The sequence below is a fragment of the Danio rerio genome, chromosome 22 (assembly GCF_052040795.2).
Source record: "Danio rerio strain M-AB ecotype USA chromosome 22, GRCz13ab, whole genome shotgun sequence".
Classification (NCBI taxonomy): Eukaryota; Metazoa; Chordata; class Actinopteri; order Cypriniformes; family Danionidae; genus Danio; species Danio rerio.
In genome coordinates, this window is record NC_141042.1 from 42,182,754 (window position 1) to 42,210,498 (window position 27,745).

A 27,745-nucleotide genomic window follows, 5' to 3' on the forward strand; every position below is an offset into this window, starting at 1 on the left:
GCTGACTAGCTAGAAAGCGTTCTGCGGTGTCATATGTACGCACCTTTAAAGCTTAAAATATCTGTATAGTCAACATTTGAAGTGGATTAAAAGATTTTGAAAATTGTCTTAACCCTTAATTTACAACAAGTTTTAAAAACACTTTGAACAGCAGCTGTTACGGTGGCCTGGTGACGAGATCTGTCCTCTGTAAGCGAGATCGTCTTATTTCAAAACGCTCGGTTCAGCCTGTGTGGACTTCGAAGGGCTCACCTTTGAACTCTGTTGTCCTCAGGTTATTACGTGATCATCTTTAGCTTTAATTTTTTACCCGGCAGCTCGCTCTCTGCTACTCTCACATGGTCACCCACTAAAGCTAAGCAGGGCTGCGCCTGGTCAGTAGCTGGACAGGAGACCACATGGGAAAGCTAGGATGCTGCCAGAAGTGGTGTTAGTGAGGCCAGCAGGGGGCGCCCAACCTGTGGTCTGTGTGGGTCCTAATGCCCCAGTATAGTGACGGGGACTCTATCTGTAAAGTGCTTTGAGTGCCCAGAAAAGCACTATATACATGTAAGGAATTATTATTGTTATTATTATAAATTGAGATGTACATTTATCATGGTGTTGTTTCAACATCGTTTTGCAGTGTCACAAACTTTATTTCTGACTAGAAATACTCATTTTTGGCCAAGATTTTTTACTGATATTAAGAGCACCTTTAAAATCTGAGCCTGAAGCATCAATCATCGAGACTTTCAATAAACTTCAAATCAATTCAGAATAAAAGAGGCCGTCTTTCACAATTTGAGCACAATGGATGATCCTGAAATATAGCCGTTGTGAATGTCATTTGACATGTAAATGAAAAGCTATACTGCATCAACGACAAGCCAGAACTTTTCTGATCCATTAAAGATCAAATCACAGACTAATAATGTGTTTACTCAAAATCCAAACAATGCTTTAGTTGTTTTTGGTGCGGTGTGTGATTAATCTGTTCATTAAAAATGATTCCTGACGCTGCAGAGAGTGCACTGGTAAACAGACGAGTGTAATCCCTTAATGAAGCGTGATTCATGTATTGATCCATTACTAATCCAGCCCACATGTCTGAGGGGCACGATCAGACCTACATAAGCAAATATTGAATAATCATAGGCTGTTGTTTATTTATAGATGAATTTGGTGCATAGGAAGCATGAGAAATTAGCTTGAAAGGATGAAGCGTTTTTCTCTTATCAGCATGTATATGTATACCTAATGAAAGATATTGAAGCTTATTGAAGAGTACATTAACCCAGTTTTTAAATTCACTCTTGAATACATGATACATGCATATATAATACAGCTGAAGTCAGAATTATTCGCCCCCTTTGAATTTTGTTTACTTGTTTAAATATTCCCCAAATGATGTTGAAGAGATTGAGGAAATGTTCCCAGTATGTCTGACAAACTGGCTGAAACTTGCAGTCTCCTTTTAATCACAGCCTTGAGACATTATTTGCATGAGCATCACATTATTGTACAGGGAGTCAGTCCGACAGGCGTGAGTCAGTATCTGCAGGTGTGTGATGAGGCCTGAGGTGTTCATCAGCTGTGTTTGTGATCTTCAGGAACCCAGCACCAAGCGGGTGAAGCCTCTGTCCAGGGTGACGTCGCTGGCGAGTCTCATTCCTCCAGTTAAAGCTGCTCCACTGAAGCGCATCGGACAGACACTGCAGGTACAGGCCTGACTCAGTTTACTGCTGCTCACTCTTACAGAACTTTCTCCTCTGATGCTGTTATTATGCTCATGGGCTTTGACTGCAGTCGTGTTATTTTATTGTGCACATCGAGTTCTGGGCTCAAGTGTTCCCTTACAGAAAAACTACATGAGCCTCAGATGTGCAGTCACATTATAATCGCTCTGGAATGGAGCTATATAAATAAAAAATATTATTATTATTATTATTATTATTATTATTATTATTATTATTTTTATTATTATTATTATCATTATTATTATTATTATTATCATTATTATTATTATTATCATTATTATTATTATTATTATTATTATTATTATCATTAAAATTATTATTATTATTATTATTATCATTATTATTATTATTATTATTATTATTATCATTATTATTATTATTATTATTATTATTATCATTATTATTATTATCATTATTATTATTATTATCATTATTATTATTATTATCATTATTATTATTATCATTATTATTAATATTATTATCATGATTATTATTATTATTATTATTATTATTGTCATGATGATTATTATTATTATTATTAATATTATCATTATTATTATTATTATTATTGTTATTATTTTTATCATTATTATTATAATTATTATTATTATTATCATTATTATTGTTATCATTATTATTATTATCATTATTATTATTATTATTATCATTATTATTATTATTATCATTATTATTATTATTATCATTATTATTATTATTATTATCAATATTTTATTATTATTATCATTATTATTATTATTGTTATCATTATTATTATTATTATTATCATTATTATTATTATTGTTATCATTATTATTATTATTATTATCATCATTATTTTATTATTATTATCATTATTATAATTATCATTATTATCATTATTATTATTATCATTATTATTGTTATCATTATTATTATTATCATTATTATTATCATCATTATTATTATTATTATTATTATCATCATTATTTTATTATTATTATTATCATTATTATTATTGTTATCATTATTATCATTATTATTATTATTATTATTATCGTTATTATTATTATTATATGCAGTCTTGTGTGCAAAGATAGCCACTGCAACAGATCATACATTAAGCAATGATGTGTGTGAAAAAAAACAACCCACAACAAACAAATCTGCGCAGTGTATTATATGCCGTATTAAGAGGAGCAAGATCTAATTCTGCTGCAGTCTGAAAAACATTACCACAATCATCAAAAATTGGAAATATAAGTTAAGAAGCAAGTTTCTTGAGAAAACTAAATGAAAAACAGCTACATCAGCAAACAGAAATGTTAACAAGAGACTGTTGAGATTGTTGAGACAAAATTAAGTTACAAACCAACTTCTTATTTCATTGATCTGTACAGATTATTGCAGCCTACCAGAGTGTATACAGTCCCGTCAGGGTTTCTCTTTATTCAGTAATAACAACATGTATTTTTTGGAACAGTTTACTTGTGATTTTTAATAAGCTGAGTCATTCATTCAAACAACAAATAGCTTGTTGAACAGCTAGACCGGATAGGTAGACAGATATAATAATAAAACACATAGAGAATAATCCAGTGTGCACAGGACAATGATGTAAATGGGTCACATGTCTAAGTTTTGCATAGTATTCACTCTTAATTCTCTATTCTTCAGCGGTCCATCAGCTTCCGCAGTGACTGCAGACCGGAGATTATGGCACCTCGGCCGTGGAGCAGGCAGGTTGTGCCGACCATCACCAAACGGCGTGACAGCAAGCTGTGGAGCGAGACGTTTGATGTAGGCCTGGGACATATGCTATCCTCCAAAGAAATCAAGAGACAAGAGGTGAACTCATACAGTCAACACTGACACTCAGCGCTGCACATTGACCAACACCTGCAGGATATACTGAACATGACACGCTGTGGGGATCACGGTGCTCTTCTATCATGATGACAAGTATTCACATTTATATGAAAACTTCAAAGAGTTTCATTCATGCACCAGTAGACATTACTATCCGTCAAGCAGGTAACTTTATTATTGACAACAATGTGGATACATTGAAAAATACGTTGGCGTTATCTGTATTAAAGAGGAAATTGTATGAAGTAGTTTCATCACTATCAACTTCCAATAACATGAAGCAATATTTCTACAAAGGTTCAAAAATGTTTCTAAACTTTAAACAAACTTTAAACAAAATTTATGAACTAGTTTTGCGAGGATCACATGCTCATGATTGACCACAGCTGGTCCCACATTAGCTAACACATGATGCACCAATCAGACGATTGCTGACTCACTATAAATAACCAGAGTTTCTCACCTCACTTATCCTCGTCTTGAAGATTCCCCCTTTTCACCTCTACTCCTCCTTCTGTTTTTCTTAATAGGGCAGCACTGCAGCCCAGTGGTTAGCACTGTTGCCTCACAGCAAGAATGTCACTGGTTTAAGCCCTTACCAGACCAGCCGACATTTCTGTGTGGAGTTTACACGTTCTTCCTGTGCTCGGGCAGGTTTGCCCCTGGGTTCCTCCCCCCGTCCAAACACATGCGACAAGTGAATTGACCAAACCAACTTGGCTCCATAGATGAGCTCTTAGCCAGCAGTATATCTCCCCATAGCGATTCCTAAATTGTCATTAGCCATAAATCAGCAGAGGAGTTCCCGACGTCTACCTGAGCTCAAACTCCCTGGGCTCGAGGATGCCAAACACGGTTTATAACCAATCATCAGCTAAGTGTGAACTGACAGATTAAACAGAGCACAGCAAATCACCTGAGCATGCTGGCGCACATGACTACACTCCCACATAGCACTCTCTGGACCACTTCATCCTAAATGTTTATGTTTGTTGCATTATTCATCCCAGACTATAATCAAACTGAATAGTTTATAAGAGTTCTATAACCATATAAATATGTGTTTTTAACCAGAATGTCTGCTACATGCACTTTTCTTTAAAGGTAGTAGCTCTCACTAAAGCTCTCCTTTATCATCTGTTGGGCAGGCCATCTTTGAGCTGTCTCAGGGAGAACAGGACCTGATTGAAGACTTGAAGCTGGCCAAGAAGGTACACTGCTTTATACCATCTCATTTACAAGGGGGTCCCACAATTGATCACACAAAAATAACACCAGAAGGCAAAAACAAAACTTAAATTACACAACATCTAAAAAAAACATGACCAGGAAGGGGAAGTAGCATACACACATACAGCTGAAGTCAGAATTATTCACCCCCTTTAATTTTTGATCTTCTTGTTTAAATATTCCCCAGATGATGTTGAACAGATTGAGGAAATGTTCACAGTGTGTCTGATAATGTTTGTTCTTCTGGAGAAAGTCTGATTTGTTTTATTTGGGCTAGAATAAAAGCAGTTTTTAATAGTTTAAACAGCATTTTAAGCTCAATATTATTCGCCCCTTTAAGCTATATTTGTTTTGGATAGTCTACAGAACAAACCATCGTTATACAATAACTTGCCTAATTACCCTAACCTGCCTAGTTACCCTAATTACCCTAGTGAAGCCTTTACATGTGACTTTAAGCTGTATAGAAGTGTCTTGAAGAATATCTAGTCTAATATTATTTACTGTCATCATGACAAAGAGGAAATAAATCAGTTATTAGAGATGAGTTATTAACACTGTTATGATTAAACATGTGCTGGAGAAATCTGCTCTCCGCTACACAGAAAATGAGGAATAAAATAAACAGGGGGGTGAATAATTCTGCCTTCAGCTGTACATACATATATACACATAGTAGAAAAAAATATACAGATCAGTATATCAAATCACCACATAAATAAAAACATCCTCAGGAAAAAAACAAGTACAATCCAATTCAATCTTTTCCAGTCAAACTGTTCAACTTTTCCACCAGAATAGATATGAAGGTTTGAGTGTCTCCTGTCTGATTTGTGATTTCATTATAGGCATATCACGACCCTATGCTGAAGCTGTGTATTATGACGGAACATGAACTCAATCAAATATTCGGCACGCTGGACTCCCTCATTCCACTACATGAAGGTGAGCAACAATAGAGTTATTTATCTACAGAAAGACAGAAGATATTACTGAGCAAACTGTGTTTAAACCATATAAACATGTACATGCTGTTCAACAATATTACACAAATGAGAGAAAATCAATAAACACACAGCTGAAGTCAGAATTATTCACCCCCCTGCTTATTTTTTCCCTTATTTTCTGTGTAGCGGAGAGCAGATTTCTCCAGCACATGTCTAATCATAACAGTGTTAATAACTCATCTCTAATAACTGATTTATTTCCTCTTTGTCATGATGACAGTGAATAATATTAGACTAGATATTCTTCAAGACACTTCTATACAGCTTAAAGTGACATGTAAAGGCTTTATTCACTGTTTAAAATGGATAATAATGAGACACTGGCCATCCAAAAATATATTTATCTATTTATTTTCTTTTTGGCCTATTCCCTTTATTAATCAGGGGTCACCACAGTGGAATGAACCGCTAACTTTTCCAGCATATGGTTTTATGCAGCAGATACCCTTCCAGTTGCAACCCATCTCTGGGAAACACCCACACACACTCAATCACACTCATACACATACACTACAGCCGATCAGTTCCCCTATAGCACATGTGTTTGGACTGTGGGGGAAACCCACGCCAACATGAGGAGAACATGCAAACTCCACACAGAAACACACACTGACCCAGCTGAGGCTCAAACTAGTGACCTTCTTGCTGTGAGGCGACAGCACTACCTACTGCGCCACTGCATCGCCCTGCAAAATATATATTTTTAAGAAATCATTTAATCCTCCTCACAAAATATAAACGATAATCCTGGTGTGTGTACAGTGTGGAAACATTTATCATAAGCAAAACTCTTATCAATGTGGCACATGAAAACAGTGGCATAAAGACCCAAGCTTTGTCTCTAATCCTGTAGATCTGCTGAGTCGCCTGCGAGACGTCAGGAATCCGGACGGCTCGACTGATCATATGGGCCATATTCTAGTCAACTGGGTAAGATCATCTCACTGCCATGCTACAGTTTCAGCCCTCTATGCAGCTCTCTCCATCTGAAGAAAGAGGAACATCTTTAAAATCGTGAATAGGACAGATTTACAGTCTGGAATAGTGTGCTGAAGTCAGAGCCGGTTTTACTCTGATATAAAATACATACTTTCTGTGTGTGTGTGTGTGTGTGTGTGTGTGTGTGTGTGTGTGTGTGTGTGTGTGTGTGTGTGTACTTTTAAGTGTGTATACATCGTCTATCCAATATTTAGGAACACACTAGGACTTCTAGTTGATGATTTGATGATGAAGTGTGTCTATGAAAGGCTTCTAGATTTTGCTGATTTGAGCTCAATAACTCTGATCATGTCTTGATGTTGACTGATTTGATGAGGACAGTGCGGTCTGACTCTGCTCAGACTAAAGTGTCATCACTGAACAGAAATAATGTCCAGTATAGAATATAAAGTCCTGCTGCAGTGGAGACAGAATGAATATTGTGTCTGACTCCATCATGAGCTTGGAGGACTGCATCCATACATCTCTGACATGACTCACATCACTGATTAATAAAGTCATCTGGAATGAAGAAGAAAGCTTCAGCAGGATCCCAGAGTTCATCAAGAGTCTTTGTGTTCATCTTCAACACCTCCTCCTTCATCAGCTCAATAATGTTGATGTCTGGTGACTGGGCTGGCCAATCCTGGAGCAGCTTGACCTTCAGGAGCTTTGATGTGGAGGCTGAAGTATGAGCAGGAGCGCTATCCTGCTGGAGAATTGTCCCTCTCCTGTGGTTTGTAATGTAATGGGCAGCACAGATGTCTTGATCCCTCAGGCTGCTGATGTTGATCATCCACTCTGCAGATCTCTCGCACACTCATGCACTAATTAATTATAAAAAATAAACTGTTCTCTTTCCTCAAATTTAAAAATTAATAAAAGAAATCCTGCTGGGCCAACACTTCAGAGTTTAACCCCGCTCGTTCCATCATACCCATCTGGTGGGTGTTTGATCACTGTTGGAGCTCATGTGTGTGGGAAAGTGACCCATCGTGAGCTTGACACAAGCACACCTCTGTTTGTTTCTCACCGCAGCTCCCTTGTCTTGAAACCTACAACAGCTACTGTGGTAACCAGGTAGCAGCGAAAGCCTTGCTGGACCATAAGAAGCAGGACCATCGGGTGCATGACTTTCTTCAGCGCTGTCTGGAATCACCCTTTAGCCGAAAACTGGACCTCTGGAACTTCCTGGACATTCCGCGCAGTCGACTGGTCAAATACCCACTGCTACTGCGAGAGATCCTCAAACACACACCCAATGAGCACCCCGACCGCCAGCACCTGGATGAAGCTGTGAGTGTGCTGCCAGTGACATACAAGCTCATGTGTACACTTCACATACACTAAATATATGCAACATATATTTCTAAATATTGCAGAAATGGCAGCTTACATGTATTTATTTCAACCATATTAGCTATAATGTATAAAATAAAACAAACAGTTTAATTAAATTCAAGTAATAGGATAGTCATAATAATACTGTACAATCATGGATAGATTTCATTACAAACTACATTCATACACCGAAAAAATACAGCAAAATATAAGCGCTGACATCCATGTTTTACAGTAAACGCCCTGGTGATACACGCACTGTGTGTCAATATCCTACTGTATGACAATCATTTGAACTTGCTCTTTGACCTCTACAGATTAACATGATCCAGAGCATCGTGGCCGGTATTAACACACAGACGGGCGAGTCGGAGTGCCGCTACTATAAAGAGCGCTTACTGTATCTGGAAAGTGGCCAGAGAGACTTGCTGATCGAGAGCTCACGGATCCTCATCTGCCACGGAGAACTCAAGAACAACAGAGGAGTTGTAAGAGCTTCCCTCATTCGTCCTTTCTTTGGGTCTGGGTTTGTTTAACACGGGCTCATTGTGAATATGTAGCCCTGTATATGATTCTGGAGAGCGCACATTATGTAGCCATAGCTTTAGAGTGTGTGTGGCGTGTTTTCAGCAGTATAGTGTGGTCAATCTCTCTTTTTTCTTTTTGACAACACTTTCATGCTGTTTTATTTGCTATGTGATCAGATAGAGATGCAAAAGCTGTATTTCTGGTACTCTCCAGACAATAGAACTGCCTGGTTAAAAATAAAAGCATTGTTGCACCCGAGCTAAACACCAACAAGTGCATTTAAAAGTGTTGTCATTAACAGGCAACTGTCCAGCTCAACAGACGTTTGCAGAGTGAATAAATGTGTCAAACATTATTGAAGAACTCCACAATAAACCCAAAGATCTCTCTCTGTGTCTGTCTGCTGCAGAAGCTGCACGTGTTCCTGTTCCAGGACGTGTTGGTGATCACGCGGGCGATTAGCCACAATGAGCAGCTGTGGTATCAGCTTTACCGGCAACCCATTCCTGTGAGAGACCTGGAGTGGGAGGACCTGCAGGACGGAGAGATGCGAGTCGGTGGATCCATCAGAGGAGCCTTCAGCAACAATGAACGGAGTGAGTCCAACACTAACCCGGAAGCATTCACATTTCTGTGTTTCCCCCACAGTCCAAACACATGCACCATGGGGGAATTAATCAACTAAACTGGCAATAGTGTACGAGTGTGAATGAGTGTGTGTGTGAGTGTTTTCCAGTGGTGGGTTGCAGCTAAAAGGACATCCGCTGCGTAAAACATATGCTGGTGGTTCATTCCACTGTGGTGGCCCCAGATTAATAAAGGGACTAAGCCGAAAACAAAATGAATGAATGAACATAGCATTATATATATATATACACAGTTGAAAGCAGAAGTGTTCATACTCTCTAAAATAAAGAACATAACCATGTTTTAAAAAAATTCATTGATTAGATTGATTAAGCTGGATTCAGATGCACTAGAGATCGAGCACTCTGAGGACATCTGCTGGTTACAAGAGGTAATGCAAAAAGAATAGCATCCATTCATTAATTTTCTTTTGAGCTTAGTCCTTTTATTAATCTGCGGTCGCCACAGCGGGATGAACCGCCCAAAAAGAAAAGCATAAACTAAAAATAGACTCATTGTTTGCTGACGTTGTCACAGCTATAGTTATTGCTATATATATAGTTATCGTTTTCCCAGAGATGGGTTGCAGCTGGAAGGACATCCACTGCGTAAAAACTTGCTGGATAAGTTGGCGGTTCATTCCGCTGTGGTGACCCTGGATTAATAAAGGGACTAAGCCGACAAGAAAATGAATGAATGAATATAGTTATCGTCCTCAGTGTGAACGCCACTTTATACTGCTTGATTCTGATTGGCTGATAAGCATTCTAAGGTGCTGTTATTTTCAGACAGCTAAAGTAGTTCCGGCAGGTTTCGACTGCATTACAGCTCCATATTGCATATTACTATGAATTCAGTTATTACACAGCTACAACAGTCAAAAATCACAGCAAAACACAACAGAAGACTCTCTGTGTTAGAAACCAGCAGGCCACAACATCATCAGACGTTAATATTAGGTTGGATTTAGGTCGTGATGTCAGGTGAGCAAATTTCAGTGTGTAGTCAAGGACAGCGTTATTTTGATGATCAATGATGACGTTGATATTTGGTTGATTTTAGGCTGTTAGAAAGTGACAAATTCAACGTCGAGCCGACATCTTAAACCACCAGCATATTAACATCAAATACTGACATCTATTCATCAGATATGACAATCAAAATTCAACGTGTGGTAACGTCAACACAACATCAAGCTGTAACATCATTAGACGTTGATATTTTCCATTAAATTCCCATTATTTTCCACATCATCAGTGGTCCATCGTCAGTTATTGTTCACCAGTTCTCCTAGTGAACAAAGTAATGACCAAACACAGGGGTGTCAACCTCAATCTGTAGCTATCAGACAAGCCTGGAGCACTCCATTCGTCTGATCAGGTGTGTTTCATTAGGGTTAGCGCTGCAGCCCTTGCAGAGTTTGACACCTGTGACCTACCCTAACATGGCCTGATAATAAAATGTTGTGAATACTTTAGAGAGCTCTGCATGCCTAAACACCCATCTCTGTTTCTGTTGATCTAGCCAAGAACTTTTTCCGGGTGATGTTTCGTTGTGGAGGACAAACGCAGATGCACTGCTTCCAGGCCAGCGACACCTTCAACAAACAACAGTGGCTCAACTGCATTCGACAAGCGAAAGAAGCAGTGGGATCTGCAGAATCAGAGCCACCCCGAAGCCCGCAGATGGACAGAGAGAGGCAGCATAACGACTGCTCGGACTCGAACATGATGGACACCATGGAGGATTCCAGCTCTGAATACCCACAAATGGAGCTCGCAGACATCCCCATCAGCCCTGTGAGAGAGTGAACGCTGCGCTGTGCTTCTGCTAAACCTGCGGTCCTGTACACTATTGTGTGATGAAATAGCCATTCAGGAAGCACTTCTCTGTCTGCAGTTTCCTAAAGGATCAGTTGATGATTTGAGAATAGAAATATCCTCAGGTTTTGGAGGAAAGCAGAGGATCTTCCTCAACCCAGTGCACTTCAGTGGTTTGAACTTGAACACTGCAGTTTCAGCACAGCTTCTTCATGATCTCAGATGAGGAATAAGTGTCTCATGCCGAGTTCACATTGCAAGATTTCAGCTGGCTTTCACCCGCTGGCAGGTTTCATGTAATTGCAGCCAAAACCTTGTCATCTGAGGCAAATGGGTGCTCATTCAGACGAGCGGCAGTCACACAGCGGGATTCTTCATAGATGTGATCTGAGAGAATGGCAGACATGCTGCTTATCATACTAAAAATCTGGACCTGAAAATCATCCTGTGTGAAATGAGTTCTGACCAATAAACACACTGGCCATGACCTACAGCCAATGAGAGAGGAAGATGGAGCACAGCGGGGAGGAGTTATACACCACAATCTCCAAATAAAGAAGCTTTACTGGAACACAGAGCAGACACCAAGAGGACACACTAGCTGGAGCAGCCGCACACTGCAGCACTGTTTATTCCACTCCAGACCTCCAACATCTCTGCCCTTTCACTGCGAATCAGAGCATTTCAATCGCAAATGATTAATACTTATTGCCATATCCATATCCAGTCTGGATCATGGTCCACAGTTAGTTTCTCATCTCTTCTCGCGAGTGTTTGTGAGCCACACAGTCCTGCTGTGTGTCCTCCTCTCACATCCAACACCGGCTCATTCAGGATATGTACCCCTGTATAGATTTCTGGAGAGCACCAAATACCTCGCAGGAGCTACGTTTTTTGTAGTTGTTGTTATCGTGAATCCACCAGAGGCCGCTGTGTACGCTTTTTCAGATCTCAAATATCTCTCACAAGTGCCATTCATGCCTGCTGTTCTCACGTAAATCCACCAGAGGCCGCTGTCGAGTGACTGAACAATCGACTGACCCACCCTCCTCCCAACCCACAGTGTTTTCAAAAGCAATCCAGAAAAAGAAGCAGCCTGATTTGTACCACGTTTTCAGATCTTACTACATTCTAATGCTGTTATTTACTTGTTTATTTTATTTTTTGGCTTCAGTTTTACCTGTTTTCCTGGAGCTGTTCTTCACCAGACTCCAACTCCTTCATCACGGTCATCTCATCTGCTGACATATGCAGCAAGCCACTTGGCAAACAGCAGGAAAGCCATCCATATGAAGGTAATCGGTCAGCTGGAGCGAAAGGGAATGGTGTCAAACCACCCTGTAGCATTCGCCATACGCACCTCTGGCTACATATTTCAGGATCTCCAGATTTGTGTACAGGGGTACATTTTCAGAATGAGCCTATGTTGGATCTATCAGTGTGAACACTGCAGAACCTGAACGCTCCCCCTCCTGCTGTTGAACACAGCAGCCATCTGGAGATTTCTTGGTGGAATAAGGTCATTTTCGTAATAAAATACAGATGGATGTGTGTGTCAACCAGCTAATCTTAGCTCTGGGACGCAGTCTTTTATGGATAAAACATGTATAACATTGAAATTCCTATTTAAAATGACCAATCACTCAAACACAGCAGTATACAGTCCAAACCACTGAACACCAGAAACATCCTCTGTATATAACAATACATATATATAAACAATCAGGAACACTAATGTATATATAGTCAACAGAATAAAGATGACAAGACAGAAGCTGCGTCCGAAATCACACACTCATTCACTCATTTTCTTTCCGGCTTATTCCCTTTATTAATCAGGGGATGCCACGGCGGAATGAACCGATAACTATTCTAGCATATGTTTTACACAGTGAATGCCATTCTAGCCACAACCCATCACTGGGAAACACCCATACACACTCATTCACACACACACACACACACACTGCAGACTATTTAGCTTACCCAGTTCTCCTATAGCGCATGTGTTTGGACTGTGGGGGAAACCGGAGCACCCTGAGGAACCCCATGCCAACACGGGAGAACATGCAAACTCCGCACAGAAACACCAACTGACCCAACCGAGACTCAAACCAGAGACCTTCTTGCTGTGAGGTGATTGTGCTACCCATTGCGCCACCATTCTACCGAAATCACACACCTCCATACTATATAGTGCACTAAAGTCAGTATGCGAGCTGAGTAGTATGATCTTCACCACTGGCTTTCAGGATCTGTGGAGCTGCGCATGGATGGATTTGCTGTTCAGTGTTTGGACTCTCAGTAGTGATTATTAAACCACACTGAACTGAACTGAACTGAACTGAACTGAACTGAAACACTAAATACTGAACTCCACTGTTTACATTCACTATGATCTTCTATGTGAAGCTGCTTTGGCACCATCTACATTGTAAAAGCGCTGTACTAATGAATTCAGTGTGGTTTAATATTCACTGCTGAGAGTCCAAACACTGAACAGCAAATCCATCCATGATCCTGACCCATGCTAAGCCAGCGGCGACAGCGGAGAGGAAAAACTTCCCCAGTTGACCAAAGTGAAATATAAAAACCTGCAGAGAGAGCAGGCTCAGCTGGGCTCCACCATGTCTCCTCTGGACAAATGTCTTGTGCAGAGCTGCAGTCCAGGCGCCGGAGGCTGGAGATGTCCATCATAGGGAAGCTGCATGAGTAGGTTACAGTATAAAGGTCAGTCTCAGGAATACCATGTTTAAGTAAAGTATTATCAGTGTTTGTTTTGTTGATGCCAAACCCCTGGAGTGCATTCTTGCTGTGTTTACTATTGTCATGTATGACTGAGGAGTTAAAACTCTGATTTGATGTTGACTGTCAGACATGTGCTTTAGATGGAGTCTGATTGACTTTGAGCCTGTGGAGCTGTGTCTGGTCACCTCTCCTGGAGGAATACACTGTAGCTTCACTGGAAACGCTCTGCCGTGGCATCATCGTGTTTTGTGTGTGCAGACAGACAAAGAAAACCGCCTTCGCCACTCATAAACGAAAGTGTTTGCTGTTTCTGTTTGCTCAGGTTTACTCGGTTTGAAACTATCCAAATCCTCTTTACTCTGTTTTTTTTAAACTCCTCATCTCCAGTGTGGTCCGGGAGTCTGTCAGAGGGTTATTCATGGTTTGTTTTTCACCTGATCTACCTTGTGTAGTGGATCTATACGGTTGCTATTAAAAGGATCTTCAGCTCTGGAAATCAGAAATGATGTGAAGAGAGGGATTTGGAAGAGCCAGATGGTAAATTGGGATGTAAATGTATGTTTAATAACTGGAGTATTTTCAATAGTGTGCAACACAATGAAGAAACCCAAATAAAATGTGTCAAATCTACATTTGTTTTGATTTTATTGACTCAAATTAGCCTGAATTAGCCAACATGGGCTCGTGTCCTGCGGAAAAACCCAGCTTAAACCAGTCTAGGCTGGTTTTAGGTCGACCAGCCTGGTTTTAGAGGGGTTTTGGCCATATCCAGACTGGTCTTAGCTGGTCAGGCAGGAAAATTACCAGCTTAATCCAGCTTGATCTTCAGCCTGGTTTAAGCTGGTTTTAGCTAGATTTAGCTGGTCATTTTCCAGCCTGACCAGCTAAGACCAGTCTGGATATGGCCAAAACCCCTCTAAAACCAGGCTGGTCGACCAGCTAAAACCACCAAACTAACCTAGGCTGGTTTTTCAGAAGAGTTCTGAAACGTTCCCTCATATACATTTCTGAGATGGGGAATTATGTAGCCAGAGGAACGGATGGCTGTATATCGTCTACAAAATGAACGCTATGAGGCGGTATGACCCCATTTCTGTTCATGCTTACCAGCTGACTGCTTACCCCTGCATGGATGACTTTTCTGCCGAGACCAGTTTGCCCAGTGGCTCGCTGCACATGGTATGATGCCTCTCCTTTGTTTACACTGATCAGCTGACCGTTTACCTCTGTATAGGCGGCTTTCCCACTGTAGCCTGTTTGTCCCTTTAGCTCGCCATGTATGTCGGTGGACTTGAGACGCAGAGAGGAGTTAACCACGACGTCAGGGTGCGAGTCTGGTGAGGAGCGGTTCCAGAAATCAGCTAAGACAAAAACAGAATCTAAACAATCAAATAAACAAGTAAATAGCAGCGTGAGAATGTGCTATAAATCAGACGAGGGCTTTGCTTTTTCTGGATTGCTTTTGTAAATTGTTGAGGGTTTAGGGAAGCGGGTGGGCGGGTGGGTCAACTAATAAAATTATTTGGGTTTAGGGAAGGGGGAGGGTGGGTCAGTCATCCGGTCAGTCAAACAGTCAGTCACTAGTGACCTCTAGTGGATTTACGTCAGAATAGCAGGCATGAATGGCACTCGCGAGGAAAATGTAAGATCTCAAAAAGTGTGGCCCTTTCACAAAACAATGAAACGTCTATAGGGCTGTTTCCAGAATGAGCCTCAGGCTGCTGCGACGGCTTTCTTTCTGGATCACTTTTGACAACACTGTTGGTTGGGTTTAGGGAAGGAGGAGGGTGAGTTGATTGGTCACTCGACAGCGGCCTCCTATGGATTTATGTAAAAACAGCAGGCGCGTATGGCACTCGCAGAAGAAATTTGAGATCTTAAAAAGCGTACACAGCGGCCTCTGGTGGATTTATGTGAGAACAGCAGGCGTGTATGGCACAAAAGACGTGTTTAATGCTCTTCTGAAATGTATTCAGGGGTACGTATCCTGAATGAGGTTGTAGCTAGCTTGCATATTGTTTTAAAGACTCGTCAAAGAAATGCATCGTAACAATGTAAATGCACAGCCGCACTGTTCATCCGCATGTCAGAAAGTTTTTAATTATTTAAATAGTAATCAAATCTGTCATGTTTTTGTTTCCATTTTTTACATCAATATTTTTTTTATTCGTTAATGCTCACTCACACACACACACACACACACACACACACACACACACTCTTGCTTTTAATATAATCTCTGTGGATATAAAATACTCTCCTCTTTCAGAAGTGTTTTGATGCAGAGGTGTGAAGTTTGACTTCAGCTTAGCATGTTTACTTACTGTTTATCTTTATACAATGGAAAATAATGAGCTGGGAGTGCTGAGTCCCGCTAGTGTTTCTCCAGTGCAGCCGATCACATTCATAATGAGGACCGCCGGGATCCAGATGGGGAGAACATTCAACTCTATTTACTCCACTCCTATTTGACTATCACTACACTACCTTTCAATATATATGTATATATATATATGTGTGTGTGTGTGTGTGCGCGCGTGCGTGTGTGTGCGTGTTCCTCTGTAAACCCTTGATTGCACATGCTGCCATTCAAAACTTTGGGGATGTGTGAGATTATTTGCAGTCTGCTTTATTTATTCACCGCTGCCTCATTAGTTTCATGGTAACAGTGTTTAATTACAGTGAAATAGGAATATATAGTGTTACAGAATTATAATATATTCTCTTAATAGTTCAAAAAGTGTATTTAAAATTCAGTATTGTGCAGTTTAATATATGTTTGGATGATAACAGTGTTTGAATAATAAGTAAAGAACAAGATTAGTCCTCTTCAATGCACGACACACCTCATGCTCTGACCCTGAACCTTTAAATAAGACTGAATCTTTTTTTCTGCATCATTTTCTTTTCCTATTGAAAGTGTAAGCCTAAAAATGATTCATTTGTATTTGCAGGTAAAGTATCAGACACATTTTCTCCATATTAGTAAGAGCAGAGTGTGCTGAGATTGAACTCCTTCAGGAGCATTCTGACTGTTGATGATGCAATCACAGGTCTGGCATATGGCTGAAGCGTCTCGCTGTGTTTATCCTCTGAAGAAGACACTCGTCTCAGGTGTTTTTCTCTGGCGTCCCCCTGACAGTGACAGGGCCCCTGGGCGACGCCCCTCCTCACAGCAGAATCAGGTCGTGTGTGCATATGGATAATTACGCACACACACAGATGAGGATGGAGAACAATAACAGATGATAAGTGTAGCTCTCTCAGACCATCTGTTTAAAGGTAATGATCCCCGGGAGACATTCCTAATTACATCTTCCAAACATCTAAGACAATATGACTGACGGATATTCAGGTGACACTTTGATTTAAGGTGTCTTATCCATTTAACAACTGAGTCAAATTAATTAGCTCATATGTGGTTGGGGTTAAAATGCAGGTTAGTTGCGTGATCAATTGTAATAGTACAGTATCCCAGAACTAGTGTCACTCCTCTGACCTCTAAAGGTGCTCTAGTGATTGACACTCGCGGTTGTGGTCTTTAGCCTCCTTGGTAGAGCAATTGACTCCCATGCAAAAGGTTGCTGTTTCGAAACCAGCTTGGAGCGGGCTGGGTGGTGTTGAACCCGCAGGGTTACACAAGGACACCTTGAAAGACTAGTTCACCCCTAAATTTTAACTCTGTCATCATCTACACTCCATTGGCTGGCTTCAAACCTCTATGGGATTCTTTCTTGTTTTGAACACAAAAGTAGATATTTTGAAGAATGCTGGAAACCTGTCAGCAGCGACTTCCTAGTATTGTTTTTCCCAGCCTGATCTCACGAGGAAACGTAAGTATTTTTTGTTTTGCCAGTTTAGTGATTCATTCGTACGAGTTCAGTCATATGACATTGTACGATTTTAAAAAGGAGGCGTGGCACTTAACCCCGCCCCTAACCACAACCGTCATTGGGTGATCAGCAAATCATACTAAACTGTATCAAATACGAATTCATACAAACTGGCCACTAAATCAAAAGGTTACGCATTGTGGTGAGATCGCGTTGGTTATTCCAGCCATGGAAGTCAATGGTTACAGGTTTCCAATTTTATACTCATAAAGCTGTCTGACCACTTGACGGAGAGTAAATAGCGAGTACATTTAAAGGTTTGGGTGGACTGTCCCTTTACAATCATTCATTCATTAATTTTCCTTCGGCTTTATCTGTGATTTATCAGGGGTTACAACAGCGGAATGAACCCCCAACTATTCCAGCATGTTTTAATGCCCTTCCAGCTGCAACCCAGTACTGGGAAACACCCATACACACACTCACACTCATACACTACGGCCAGTTTAGTTGATCAGTTCCCCTATAGCGCATGTGTTTGGACTGTGGAGGAAACCCACGCCAACATGGAGAGAACATGCAAACTCCACATGCCAACTGACCCAGGAGGGACTCAAACCTGCCACCTACTTGCTGTGAGACAACAGTGCTAACCACTGAGCCACAGCTACCAACATTGATAGAAATCCAAATAATCAGGAACTTTCTCATCAGACCAGCAGAAGCCGCCTGCTTTGAGTCTGACCACGGCGCTGTGCTTCATACAACAGCGAAAGTTCTTCCAACCACTTTTACATCTCACAAATATATCATTTTGATGAAAACAGTGGGATAAATCTGACCAAAACACATCACCATGAGGGCATTTGAGATAAAGATGATCAATCGATTGGATGCTTGAGTTCCAGAAGACACGGTGTGAGTCAGACAGTCTCCTCTGTGCGGTGGATATTGCGCTAAACTTTTACATTTAACTCTTTAACTTTGTTGGGAACAACTTTTGTAAGGCAAGAGCCAAGCTTTTCCCAATTAATTTGATCTATTAGAGAATTTTAAAGACATTTCCCCTCGGAGTGACTCTTTTCTTCGACTCAAACGCATTTCTAATATTTTATTCCTACATTTTATGTCGTAAATGCATTTATCTTCAACTAAAACTGTGGTTCTTTTTTAAATAATCACTTCAAATGACAAGTGGCATTTTATTAAACGAGGAGGCCATTAGGTATGGCCTTAATCACAGTATAAACGTCTTTATGTGAACACAACAGCAGGGAAATTATATTAACCGTTCAGCATTGATGCCTGCTCGGCTGACATCATCGAGCAGTGTCATGATGGAGCCGCTGGGCGGCGCTGCTGCGATCTGTTCACACACACACACACACACACACACACACTGCGGGAGTGAGTGGGCATGTACATGAGTGTGTGTTTATGTGAGGCGCGTTCAACACAGCAGACACAAACCCTACGCTGCATGCAGCGCTGCCAGGAGAATCCATGTCCACTCATGCCTGGAGCTCATGAATAAAGCGGCGATGGAGCATCGAGAAGAGAAACACGGCAACACGGAGAAAGACAATCCTGCTGCGCCTTCATGGAGCCAAAATGGCGCCACGGAGGAAGAGTATGGATGTTCGGACGGTCCCGGTGAAGAGAGACGGGTCAAGAGCGGCTCACGGGCCGCAAAGCCAGCCGAAAAACAACCGCGACTGAACTTCCACATCCCCCGGAAGAGCAGAGAAAAGAGAGGTGCGCAGGCCCCCTTTGTTTGTTTTTTCCGTTAAGTTGGAGTGAGCGCACTCACTCTGGCGCTCAGAATGTAGCGAGGTCTCAACACAACCCGCTCTGCCCATCACACGCGCGCCGAGCGGCCGGGGCTCTGTCTGTCCCAGCAGTGCGCTTTAGATTGGCAGCCCTGCAGGTCCATGACACATGGAGATTAGCCCGTGGATGACGATAGAAACATGCGATACAGTGTGTTTGTGTGTGTTTACGTACACTCAGGTAACAGGTTGATCTGCCACACCCGTTATGTCACCTGGGGTACAAAGGAGGGACATCTGGGGTATTTCCATGAGCTCAGAATTGCGTAGAATTATTAATTTTGGATAAAATATGACGAAAGAACTATTTTAAAAGCTGTGTTTCTTAAACGTTTTATTGTTTAAATCCTTAGTTAAATGTGTTGTTAAAGGAATATTCATTTATTTTCTTTTCAGCTTAGTTTTCTTTATTAATCCGGGGTCGCCACAGCGGAATGAACCGCCAATTTATCCAGCACACTTTTATGCAGCGGATGCCCTTCCAGCTGCAACCCATCTCTGGGAAAAAACCACACACACTCATACACTACGCACTTACCCAGTTCATCTGTACCACATGTTTGGACTGTGGAGGAAACCCACGCCAACACGGGGAGAACATGCAAACTCCACACAGAAACAACAACTGACCCAGCCGAGATTCAAACCAGAGACCTTCTTGCTGTGAGGCGACAGCACTACCTACTGCGCCACTGCGTCGCCCGCAATATTTGTCATTGCAGTAAATAATTGTAATAAGTGAAAGTTGTTTTTAAACATTTCAAACTTGCATTAATGTGTTTATTAAAACCCTCAAAGATTAAAAAACAACATTATTTTAATGCCGTTTGTAAGCAGTTTAGAGTGTTAATTGCAGCACATGTGTTGTGTTGACGTTAAACTGTTTGTCTTGGTTGTTAACAGATCCAGCCTAAATACAGAACTCCTGCAGACAGCAGCAGCGCTGTGTTGTTTATGTGCAGCGCACTGCTTTATTCTGATGTAAGCGAGTTTAACATGATGTCACACATTGATGACGTCACTCATTTTGATCAAACAAATGGTTTGTTGATGAGCAGAACATTTGAAGCATTGGACATTTACAGTTATTTGATTTAATCAAACTCATATCGTATGTCAATCAATGCAAGACTATTCATATAGCACATTACACACACACACAAGAGAAATTAAAAACTGAATAAAAGAAACAAAATACAACAAATTTAAGAAATAAAAATAACAAATAATAAAAAAAATCTTCAAAACAGAATAAAAATGTGTTCAAAAGCAATGAAGAAAGGGAGAAAGGAAAGAAAGATGTAAATAGTGCAGGGTTATGGACGCAGCACAGCTAATGTTGGAGCACATCTGATCAGTCCTGGACGCTGAGTCCAGATTCCAGCAGCACAGTGGCGCTCTGCTGTGAATGAGCTCTGGGAATTTCTGAGATACTTGATCCTTATTGTCTGAGTGCTCTGCTGGGTCTGTGTTCAGTGAGGATATCTGCATGTCCGTTTCAAGACATTAATAATAATATTAACAACACTTAACATCTGTTTCCCATAGATGGGTTGCAGCTGCGTAAAAACTTGCTGTATAAGTTGGCGGTTCATTCCGCTGTGGCGACCCCGGATGAATAAAGGGACTAAGCCGACAAGAAAGAAGAAATGAACACTTAACATCAATAATAAAGCTTGTCTTATTAGTCAAATCTAGTGTGTTCATCTCATAACCGCTTTTGTATTAAGAATGTACAGGGGTGGACAGTGAAACTGAAACGGCTGGTTTTACATCATCATTAGTATGGTGTGCGGCAGGGGTGGGCTAACCCGGTTCTGGAGGGCCGGTGTCCTGCACAGTTTACCTCCGACACTAATCAAACACACCTGAACATGCTAATCAGTGTCTCCAAGATCACTATGATCTATAAGCAGGTGTGTTTGATTAGAGTTGGAGCTAAACTGTGCAGGACATCATCAGCCCTGCAGGACCGAGTTTGCCCAGCCCTGGTGTAGGGCCTCCTCTTGAGGCCGATACAGCATCAATTCGTCCTGGGCGTCCTGCTCAGTGGCCAGATGGATTTTGAGTCATTCTTCTTGCAGAATCATGGCCAGGTCACTGTGTGATGCTCGTGGAGGAAAACTCTTAACTCGCTCCTCCAAACCTTCCTACAGTGGCTTAATAATGTTTAGATCTGGGTGCCCGTGGTCCTCCAGAATGGTTGGGTAGCTCTTGGCAGTGACGCGACCTACTAGTACAAGTATTAGGGCAGGGCTGTCCAAAGTTCGGTCCTGGAGGGCCGGTGTCCTGCAGAATTTACCTGCAGCTTGCCTCAACACAGCTGCAAGGATGTTTCTAGAAAGCCTTGTAAAAGCTTGCCCAGGTGTGTCTGATTGGGCTTTTGGACCGAGTTTGGACATGCCTGGCCCAGGGAATGCCGTGTTATAGTAACATCACTGACACACCCCCATGCTTCAGTCTCGGCATCGGCAGCCTGGCGGGTACGCTTCTTTGGGGCTTCTCCACACTGTAACTCTCCTGGATGTGAGAGACAGTAAAGGTGGGCTCATCAGAGGACAGTACATGCTTGACATTATTCACAGCCCTGGATTTATGCATCTAGCACTATTAAACCTGCATTGAACAGCCCGGCCATGTGGAGCTCCCGACGAACATTTCAGGTGGAAACAGTTTGAGAGTTGAGGTGCAGGGTAAATTCTGCAGTGAGTCGGGCAGTTGTGGCTTTTGGATGCAGTCTGGGTCGGCACCTAGACATCCTCTTCCTCATCCGCTTCCTCTCGCACCCACAGTTACTCGTGTTGGATGTGGTTCATCCTTCTTGGTGGTATGCTGACGTTACACTGGATACCGTAGCTCCTGAATCATCACAAAGACTTGCTGTCCTGCTCACAGTTGCGCCAGCGGGACGCGCAACAACAAGAAGAGCAAGACATGAAGGCTGTTTCTCAGTTCTGAGAACGCAGAGAACGGACTTGCGTTCTTGTGGAGAGCAGTCTTGCCAGGTGTGCTTAGGAGAACTCAGGAGACCGCGAGAACAGAGAACGCATCCTGAGAAATGACATGCTGAGATTATTGAACATTACAGCACTCATACAACGAGTGATTGCGTTCCCCTTTTCACAATATATACAATGCATACAGATCTTACAAATATACACTGCACGAGTTAAATAAACAGACTTTAATGTGAATTTCAGCAAATAAACAGCCTGATGTGTTTCTTCATTAAGATGTCCATGCTGATGTTTATATTCACCGTTTCATTTAGGGAAACTCCTGAGGTAAATCAGTTATACATCTCTGAACGTTAATCATAACCCTGTACAAAAGGCTGCGCTTCCCACCTTCAGTCACAATGACTTCTGGAACTTCTAGAGCGAGTTCAGTCTGCATCAGTGCGTCCTCGATATCAAGAACACATCCGGGTATTTTCTCGCGTCCTCTGTTCTCGCGGTCTTGAGTATTTGAACTGAACTTTGGCAGATGTTATACGAGGACGTGAGATCGCTGAAGAGTGCAGAATGAGAAACAGCCAACAGGTCTTTCTGAAAAGGCGGGCTGCTCACAGAGCTCATTAATACAGAGGTGAAGGGAGGGAAAAGATTCAGTGGAAAAAAGTGCACAGCAACATGCATAATCCCACCCTGGAGGAAATTATGAAACAAAACCCATTCATAAACGTGCGGGAGATTCACAAAGAGTGGACTGCAGCTGGAGTCAGTGCTTCAAGAACCACTGCGCACTGATGAATGCAAGACATGGCCTTCAGCTGCCACAATCCTTAAACAACAGACAGCATCAGAAGCGTCTCGCCTGGGCTAATGACTGGACTGCTGCTGAGTGCTCCAAAGTCATGTTCCCTGATTAAAGTAAATTTCCTTTGGAAATCAGGGTGCCAGAGTCTGGAGGAGGAGAGGAGAGGCACACAATCCATATAGCTTCAAGTCCAGTGTGGAGTTCCCACAGTCGGGGATGATTTCCAGTGCCATGCCATCTGCTGGTGTTGCTCCATTGTGTTTTCTGAGGTCTACGCAGCTCTATACCAGGACGTTTTAGAGCACTTCCTGCTGCTGACCGACTTTATAGAGATGCAGATGTCATTTTCTAACAGGACTTCACACAGTGCCGAAGCTACCAGTACCTGCTATCCCTGTTCTCAATTGGCCTGCAACTCGCCTGACCTTAACCCCATTGAAAACCTATGAAGAGGAAGACGCCATATGCCAGACCCAACACTGCAGAAGAGCTGGAGGCCACTATCAGAGCAACCTGCAACAGCAGAATACTATGATCAACACTTTAGATATATTGATTAAAATGTGTTTGTGTGATGGAGGGGGTTGTGTTTGTGTTGTGTTCTGATGCTTTTCTCACCGCCTTTACAGCTCTGTTCCAGACTGTGTCTCCAGACTCCAGAGAATTCTCAGACATCCTGCAAATCCTCACCTCCAGTTACAAGGACTCCTCTTCCACTGGGATGTTCGTTTACTCCAAACCTCGCCTCGTCCACAGTGAACCCCTGGAGAAAGACGTGAGGGCTTTACTCTTTTACTATGCTTGCTGTTAACTCCGTGTGTTGGGCTGAGGTGGATGAAGATCTCAGTAATCCACTTGTTATCACTCGTAGCTCATGGTGAATGACGCCACATGCTGTTTTACACCGTGCTCTTTCATTTTAACACCTTTAATCTTTTGGTTATTATTTCCAGGTAAAGAAAGTCTCCCCTAAATTATAAGCATTTAAAAATGACTTTAAAATAATTATTAAAACCTTTTGTTGTATATACTGTTGCTCAGTCCTGATGATAATATTAGTTAGGGAACATTACATTATTTGAGAGATGCGCATTTCCGTCAGCCACGGCGAGGGATATGCGACCATGTGAAGGCTGCACCGATGCTTAAGCATACCTGTGCGCTTCACACAGACGGATAAATCAGCCTTCAGCCCTCTTTCTCGAGTGCCGTGCCAAAAGCCAGCTCCTCATTGTCCATCATTTCTAACAACCAAGTGTCTGTTCAAGACATCACCGACAGGCAATACTTTAAAACTGCACATGTAGTCTACCTGCAGATTATTTCTTACGTGTGGGACAATACAGAGAAGATAAATGGTGTTAAGCAGGTCATTATTCGTGTTACAAGGTGTCAGATGAAGAAGAGACAGAGTCAGAGACTCAAAGAGAGTTTACTGAAGAGAGTTGAGCAGATTTATCAGCAGATGCCAGTAGAGGTTAGTTTGCTCGCTTCAATCTCAAATCAACAACAGTTATACACTATCATACGTCAATAACGTTTCACGTTAACCTGATTGGTTGAAACACAGATAGACTTGGCTCTGTGTGTGTGTGTGTGTGTGTGTGTGTGTGTGTGTGTGTGTGTGTGTGTGTGTGTGTGTGTGTGTGTGTGTGTGTGTGTGTGTGTAATTCTGAACAGTGTCTCCGATGATTACGTCTGCGTCAAGCATACAAAGGTCAGACATAACAGAAGGATGTTTCTATGATCAGGATGAGCAAAAGTGTAATTCTGCTCGTCTTCATGTCTCCAGCTATGAAGAGCACACACACACACACACACACACACACACACACACACACAAAGAATACTTATCTACTTCAAGGATGTCTTGCTCTCTAGGAGGCATCTTATCAGAATGGTACACTAAACATCTTTCCTCTTAAAGCTGCATAGAAATTCTCTTACATACAGTAGAATCATCAAGATCATTAATTCTTTAGCACACAGTAGAATCCACATCTAGTAACAGCTCTTCAAGTAGCGTTAACCCAAGTGTGCCGCAAGCCTGCGTTTGAGTGAAGGTCTCGGCCGTTAGATCGCCCCCTGGGGGCTGGCTGCAGTACAAGTCATAAAGCCCGCCTCCTCCGTGTTAATGAAGGAGACTTGAGCCCAAATAAAAAAAATTATTACACTTGCAATAAAATGTCCCGAAAGATGGTTCTGGTGGATTAAGGCACTGGTTATTGTGCTGAAATAGGTGCAGATCTTCATTTTTGTAAACAGTTTGTTTTTAGCAGTAATTTAATGCTGGGCGTGTCATCGTGATTGACAGCTGTGATTGACAGTTTCTCAAAGCAGCGCGTCTGAGCTTTCGATTTCTGTGTTATTTTACTATGACAAAATGAGTTCAGCATTAAACTACAGTTTCTGACATACATGATCTGGTGGAACACTGTTTATTCGCTAAGTTCAGGGCTTTTTTCGGGCTTTATTAGTTTGCTGATACACGCCTAGCCACCCAGATGGCAAAATACACTCGGACCAGTTCGGCTAGATTCTCGCCTGCCGGAGACTTAATGTTTCCCCTCAGAGCTCAGACTGACTACCTCTGCTGGACCTACTCCGGATGCCTGGACTCACTGCCTGATTCCAGTCCGAGTCAATCGAGCCAGATGCGGCCGAGCGAGCCGGCGCTGTCGCATGCGAGCCGGAATCAGCCCGCGACGCCGCGAGTAAGTTATGCGCTGCGGCCCGGAGCTTGCGCGATTGAATATATAAAACCCTCATATTTGTTAACGTTATTACATCCATTTGTGTTGATATGACAGCAAACGCATGCTGAGAAGTTCGGGGGGCGTGGTTGATTTTACATAAAGCGTTTGGTTGGAAGCTCAACTCCGCTCATTTTCGCGGCTCCTCCTCTGGCTCCATCAGACAGTCCTTCTGCGCATGTCTGGCTCCAATTTCAGCAGTCTTTTGCGACAGTTTGTGTCCGTCAAGCAGGCGTTTTGCCCTCAAGGCGTTCAATGGGAAAAGGGGCTGTCGCGTCGTCCATATTTTTTACAGTCATTGCGTTAAACGTCCAGATCCACATGACAGTTCTTTGCACCTGAAGATCCAGAGGAAGCAAATGACTTGGCATAGAGAAACATGACACCCATATCATTCCGGTTTTACTCTGAAGAGTGTTGACCCTAAGGTCATCATATAATCTAGCCCTTAAACAATCAACTTTATTAATAATCCTAAAGACATGATAAATGATATGTGTTACTCCATCCTGAAGCGGACCTCTATTAGAGGTAATGCCAACTGAGTGACATGAACAGAAAGGGAATGTGTTGTAATATTGGACATGTAGTATGATGTTTTCCTAAACCACCATAGACGTTCAATTAAGCGGGTAGAACCCAATATTGATGCCACATTAAAAGAGAACATTAGCGAGGATCTCCTTCATGCTGAGTGCTAAAGATGAAGAGGAGTAGACTCTACTGCTGGCTCTACTCTACTCACAGTCAACTCTGACACCAGACAGTCCTCGGAGATACAGCTCTGGCAGCGTGTGACGACAAAAGATAGATAGCAGATAATAAGTTTATCACTAAAGTATGATGATCAGTAAAGTATGCCCAGAGTCAGCCATGGGACTAGATTAATGATGGAATATCCTGCTATTCCCGTGGCCCAATAATTGTGCTGGCTTGGAGTATAGCTGCCAAGGGCTACCAATCCATTCTGGAGGACCATGTGCACCCAATGGTTCAAATATAGTATCCTGAGGGGTGTGCCGTGTGTCAGGATGATAATGCATCTATACACACAGCAAGACAGGTGACAGAGTGGTTTGAGGAACATGAAAGTGAAGTTGATCACCTCCAATGACCTGCACAGTCACCAGATCCAAATGTTATTGAGCCACTAGAAAACTACAGGTTTGCCTCTGGAATTCTGGAAACCGCCCAGCACCTCAGGACAAAGAAGCAGCTCTACACCTACAGCTGTAGATTCAACTGTGGATGCTGTCAAACGGTGGAAGGAATACTTTGAGGATCTCCTCAATAAAGGCTGCATGGGGGATAAGAAGATGACATACATTGATGATGTTCACGACACCAACAACAAAGCACCCTACAAGACAAACCTCATGATTGGTTAACACGGCGCAAATGTCTGCTGAAATGCTCAACTCACACGAATCATGTCATACGCGCCACAGGACGTCTATTCACATCTTTGCATTGACTTAACATGTAACTCACTCACGTGTGATGTGAACGCAGCATTAGAGATACGGTGAGGAGCTCTGTCACCCGGCAGGAACTTTGAGTAGAGCTGCTGCTCCTCCAGAGAAGCCAGTTGAGGATGACTCCTGGGGGTGTTCTTCCCGGCTTGTCCCACTGACAGTAGGCATTGCAGAAGACCCAAGCAATGCAGGGATCATGTCTCTTGGTATCCCTCTGGAGGGGTTGGAGGATA

The 27,745-nt window shown here is 42.0% G+C and overlaps 2 protein-coding genes across 27 annotated transcripts in view; both read left to right on the forward strand.

Moving 5' to 3' along the window:
* Positions 1 to 14,493, forward strand: part of arhgef3 (Rho guanine nucleotide exchange factor 3) — a 48,987-nt gene extending 34,494 nt beyond the window's left edge. For 5 of the 26 annotated variants that reach the window (XM_087303177.1, XM_087303178.1, XM_087303179.1 and 2 more), the window contains 9 exon segments: positions 1,593 to 1,700; positions 3,393 to 3,563; positions 4,733 to 4,795; positions 5,663 to 5,759; positions 6,675 to 6,751; positions 7,838 to 8,095; positions 8,458 to 8,628; positions 9,078 to 9,264; positions 10,820 to 14,493. In XM_087303177.1, the coding sequence (XP_087159303.1) occupies positions 1,593 to 1,700; positions 3,393 to 3,563; positions 4,733 to 4,795; positions 5,663 to 5,759; positions 6,675 to 6,751; positions 7,838 to 8,095; positions 8,458 to 8,628; positions 9,078 to 9,264; positions 10,820 to 11,106 (1,419 nt within the window). In that variant the 3' untranslated portion in view covers positions 11,107 to 14,493. 26 annotated transcript variants of the gene reach the window in all.
* Positions 14,494 to 19,090: 4,597 nt separating this feature from the next.
* Positions 19,091 to 27,745, forward strand: part of tasora (transcription activation suppressor a) — a 35,502-nt gene continuing 26,847 nt past the window's right edge. The window contains exons 1-2 of the mRNA XM_087304668.1: positions 19,091 to 19,451; positions 23,914 to 24,059. Of these exons, the coding sequence (XP_087160794.1) occupies positions 19,223 to 19,451; positions 23,914 to 24,059 (375 nt within the window). The 5' untranslated portion in view covers positions 19,091 to 19,222. The remainder of the gene's footprint in view (positions 19,452 to 23,913; positions 24,060 to 27,745) is intronic.